The sequence below is a fragment of the Penaeus vannamei genome, chromosome 8 (assembly GCF_042767895.1).
Source record: "Penaeus vannamei isolate JL-2024 chromosome 8, ASM4276789v1, whole genome shotgun sequence".
Classification (NCBI taxonomy): domain Eukaryota; kingdom Metazoa; phylum Arthropoda; class Malacostraca; order Decapoda; family Penaeidae; genus Penaeus; species Penaeus vannamei.
In genome coordinates, this window is record NC_091556.1 from 45,347,731 (window position 1) to 45,352,391 (window position 4,661).

Sequence of the window (4,661 nt, forward strand, 5' to 3'; positions counted from 1 at the left end):
TTTTGGTCGGGCATCTTTTCATACATGCCTGAATAAATGTATACATACACACGCTTACACACACACATACACACATTTTGGTCGGGCATCTTCTTTTCGTACAAAGTTGAATATATGCATACATACACGCGCTCACACACACACACACACATACTTTCCAGAACATGAACCATTGCACGTAAAATAAGGCAACAACTACAACCGCATATAATTTACTCAAGAAGCATATTCCTCGCCCACAAACTCCACGCCCCTCGCTTCTCATCTCACTCACAGACCCGAAGAAAAACACCCTCAAGTCTCATCATGACACGCGATTTCGGTCTCGAGTGTTACCTTCTAAGGACCAGGTTTTGCTCCACCCACTCTCCGCCTCACCCAGGATATATATATATATATATATATATATATATATATATATATATATATATATATATATATATATATGTGTGTGTGTGTGTGTGTGTGTGTGTGTGTGTGTGTGTGTGTGTGTGTGTAACACAATATAATCAAATGTGAAATAAAGGAAGCATGTTATTCAAATTTTGTTTTATTTATGTGAGTGCAGATTTATGTTCCTTAGAATCTTCGTTTTCATCTACGACTATTATCGCTGTTCTGTAAATAATTTTATTAGTCAGATTAAATCTCTCTCTGTCTTTCTCTTTCTCTCTCTATCTATCTGTCTATCTCTCTTTCTCTCTCTCCATCTGTATCTGTCTCTCCTTTTCTCCCTCTCTCTCTCTCTCTCTAGCTAGTGAGGGAAAAAACCGACCTCCCTTAAATTAAATCGTGTTTTCTATGAATTCACTTCATGGTATTCATTTTCTTTCACCGACAATTATACCTTAACACCTTTTCAATCCTTCTCTTTTCTTTTTCCTCCTCCTTCTTCTTTTCCCTCCGCCTCTTTTCCTTCCTCTTTCTCTTTTTCCTCCTCCTTCTTCTTTTCCCTTCGTCTCTGTTCCTCCTCCTTCTTCTTTTCTCTCTCTTCCTTCAGTTCCACCCTCTTTCTCTCTTTTTACTCCTCCTTCTTTTCCCTTTGATATTCGCTCTTTGTTATACGCCATGATAACCTTGAGCAAGAAACCCAACCGATGAGTGAAATTTGACAGTGAGCTGTTAAACATTGTTGAAGAGAATGACACACCTGTCATCATAAATCGTAGTCATGCTAATAAGTTTGTGTGCGTGTCATGCGGTAATTTTTATTTTCTTTTTTCCTTTTTTTTGCATGTGCTCATTTCAGGAGATTCATATAAAGTGGAAATCTTTAAACAGTTGTGTTCATGCAATTGTGGAAAACTTTTTGAAATATGCGAAGAGTATTTTCATTTAAAATAAAATTTCCCTCACCTGGACTCGCTCCCCACTCAGTCGACTCGTCTCGCGTTCAGGTGAAAAAAGGGGGCGTGGCAACAGATCGCTGAGGTACACCAACGGACACGCCCCCTTAGTGCAACTGAGGGCCGAGTTGAAGGGCGTGGGCGTCTTCTTAAATTTTTATTTATGAAATTATGGGAGGTGTTTGCTACCCTAAAAAATATAATCTTAAATTGAGACATTGGCATTCATGCAGATTCCATCTTTTGTTACGCGAAAAGGTGCAAATAAAGAGAGAAAATGCTGTCATTCATACTCCCATCTCACTCTATCTGCTTATGTCTCTCCTTCTTTCTTTCTTTCCCCTTTTTGAGTGTAATGTGTAGGCTATTGGATATATCAACATATGCTGAACTCCGTTAAAAGGAACGTTTCGCATTATTGAGAGGGAATCGTCACCTGTCTGGGGCTTCTTGATACAGAGGGAGGGAGGGAGAGGGGGGGGGAGAGGGGGGGTGCCAAGGGCTGTTCCTATCTATCATACATGATTAGGCTTCTTTTTAGTTTTCCTATACATTGCTGTTCTAACTCCATTGTGTCTGCAACATTGGTGAGTATTCATGGGCGTCAGTTCATATCACCAGGGTCGACAGGAGGCTAAGAAGAGCAAATTAGAAGAATCCTTTATTTCTAGACAAATTGGAATTCCTTTTAGTAATATCAAGAGTTACACGATAACTTCCTTGTATCTAAAGTGCAGAATCCTAACAGAATTTAATGCATGATTTAGTACTAATAACGAAAAAATATACATATATAATCACGTCAAAATATATCTTTCACAATAATGAAAAGGACAACGATAAAGTTAACACAACCTTGCGCATCTTCCTAAATATATTATTTCCTGTAAGAAGTAGTCCTAACAAAAAGAGAAAAACAACAAAGATTATTGTAGGAGGATTAGACAAAACCGAGGGAAGCAAGAGAACCAATAGAAAAACACGAAGAGAGACATCTTTCAAGGCTTTTGCAGACTTTCGATGAGGGTTTGCAGCGCCTTCTGTGCCTCCTTTCCCAAATTCTTGAGGACCTCCAACATTTCATCTTCCTCTTTTTCCAGCAAAGCCTCCATCTGCTCGCTCTCTTGCTTCATGGACCCTGCTTCGGCTTGCCTCTCTTGCCTCACGCACACGTCCTCGTCGCTCTCCTTAGACGCGATCTTGATGAGGCTAGACTGGCTGGCTCTCCGGGATCTGTCCAGGGAGTTGAGCGTCTTTAGCACCTGCAGCAGCCTCTCCAGAATCCCAATGCCTGCTTGGCTGCTGGCCTCGCTGCCTCCCGGACCTGAGTTCTGCAGACACTCCTGGGAGCTTGCCTCTGGCGTGCTCTGGCAGCTGTTGACCTTGGCGCTCGAAAGGAAATCAATGACTCTTGTGATGACATGACATAGCATCGTGAGCATGAGTTGTAGATGTCCCTGAAAGAAGAGTGGTGAAGATCCTGCTTCTACTGTCTGATCACCAGCAGGGACTTCTGTTAGCTCTCTGGGCCGAGATCCCGACGCTGTTTCTTGGCCCTTCGGGTCAGCTCCTCCTGCTGGCTGCTGCTCTTCCTCGCCGGACCCGGAGGCCGTCGAATTCTGTGGGCGAGGGCAGAGGGAGTGGAATAAGAGATAGAGAAAATAGAAAGAACAAGAGATAGATATATTGAGAAAGAGCTAAAGAAAGAAAAATATCACACCATTAAAAATGCAGTCTTCAAACAAGAAAGAAACAAAGCAAGCCTCACCTCACGTACTTCTGTGATGACTTCCAGCGCCTTACACGCCTTCTCATTCAAAAGCTGGAAGATCTCCAACAGCTCTTCCCGCTTCTTCTGAAAAGCCCCCACCTGCTTGCTCTCTTGCTGCATGGACCCTGCTTCACTCACGGCCTTGTCTCTCTTTCCACAAGACATTAACTCGACCACGTGATCCAGGTACTTCGTGTGACTCAGGATCTTGTCGCAGATAACGCTGGTCTTCTTGCTCCTCCGGGATTTGTCCATGCCGCCGAGTCTCCTCACCACCACCATCAGCCTCTCCAGAATCCCCCGCTCGCTGGGTGAGCCTGCTGGGCTGCTGGCCTCTCTGGCTCCCGGACCCGCTGAGTCCTCCCGCGGACTCTCCTGGGAGCTTGCCCCTGGCGTGCTCAGTTGGCTGCTGACCTCGGCGCTCGAGAGGAATTCAGTGGCTGTGTCAATGATATCCGACAGGTGATCGAACAAATCCCTCGTAAGCAGTAAGAGTACAAGTTGTTGCACTTCCGAAGAAGAGAACGATGATATAAGAGAGTCCGTTGCTTCTGCTGTCTCTGTTGACTCTCTGGGCAGAAATCCCGACGTTGTTTCATGGCCGGACGCCGTCGACGTCTGTGGGGGAGCCAGAGGGAATGGAACACGTGATAATATATGGGAGGGAAAATGAGGTCAGAGGGAGCGTAACAGTGATGAGAAATAGGTGGGAGGGAGAGAGAAATGCAGAGAGAGGGGGAGGAAGGAAGAGAGAGGGAGAGAATAAGAGAGAATGGGGAGAGATGGAGAGGAAAAAAGGGAGGGAGGGAAGAAGGGGGAGAATAAGAGAGTGAGGGAGAGAATATGAGAGGGAGATGTTAATCGTACACAACGGTTTAGGGAGAGCAAGGAAGTGGAGCAAAAGGCGGGTCATGAGTTTTTGTCTTTATTTTTTAGATAGTAACGTTTATTTATAAAATCTTGCTTTCTTGGCCAAACCTTCCGGCTCTAGCGAATACTAGTAAATAAATGCAATAGAATCTATATTTTTTGCAAATATAAATAAAAATTAAGCTTCACCTCACTCTCTTTCCATATTTTTTTTACTGAGAGAGAGAGCGCGCGCACGTGATTTTAAAAAAGTAACAGAAGTAAACACAAGAAAGAAACCAAGGAAGCCTCACCCCACGTCCTTCGATGAAGTCTTGCAGCGCCTTCCACGCCTTTATCCTTACAGGCTTGAACATCTCAAACAGCTCATCGCCCTCCGACTCGCTCTCATCAGACGAGCCGAAGAGAGACAGGTCTTTCACTTGGCTCCGGATCTTGTCGAAGGCGTTCTGGCTGCTGCTGCTGCTGCTCCGGGCTTTAACCATGCCGCCGAGTCTCCTCACCACCACCACCAGCCTCTCCAGAATCCCCAAATCGTCGGACGGGTCTGCTGGGCTGCTGGCCTCGCTGGCTCCCGGACCCGCCGAGTCCTCCCGCGGAGTCTCTTGGGAGCTTGCCCCTGGCGTGCTCAGTTGGCTGCTGACCTCGGCGCTCGAGAGGAATTCAGTGGCTTT

General features: G+C 45.3%; 1 protein-coding gene across 2 annotated transcripts; it reads right to left on the reverse strand.

Moving 5' to 3' along the window:
• Positions 1-1,994: 1,994 nt before the first annotated feature.
• Positions 1,995-4,661, reverse strand: LOC113808330 (uncharacterized; the record flags this gene model as incomplete). 2 transcript variants are annotated; one of them, XM_070124733.1, is given in 3 exon segments in its annotated part: positions 1,995-2,965; positions 3,124-3,735; positions 4,281-4,661. In XM_070124733.1, coding segments are annotated over 3 exon segments (1,614 nt in total), but the record flags the coding sequence as incomplete, so codon positions are not given.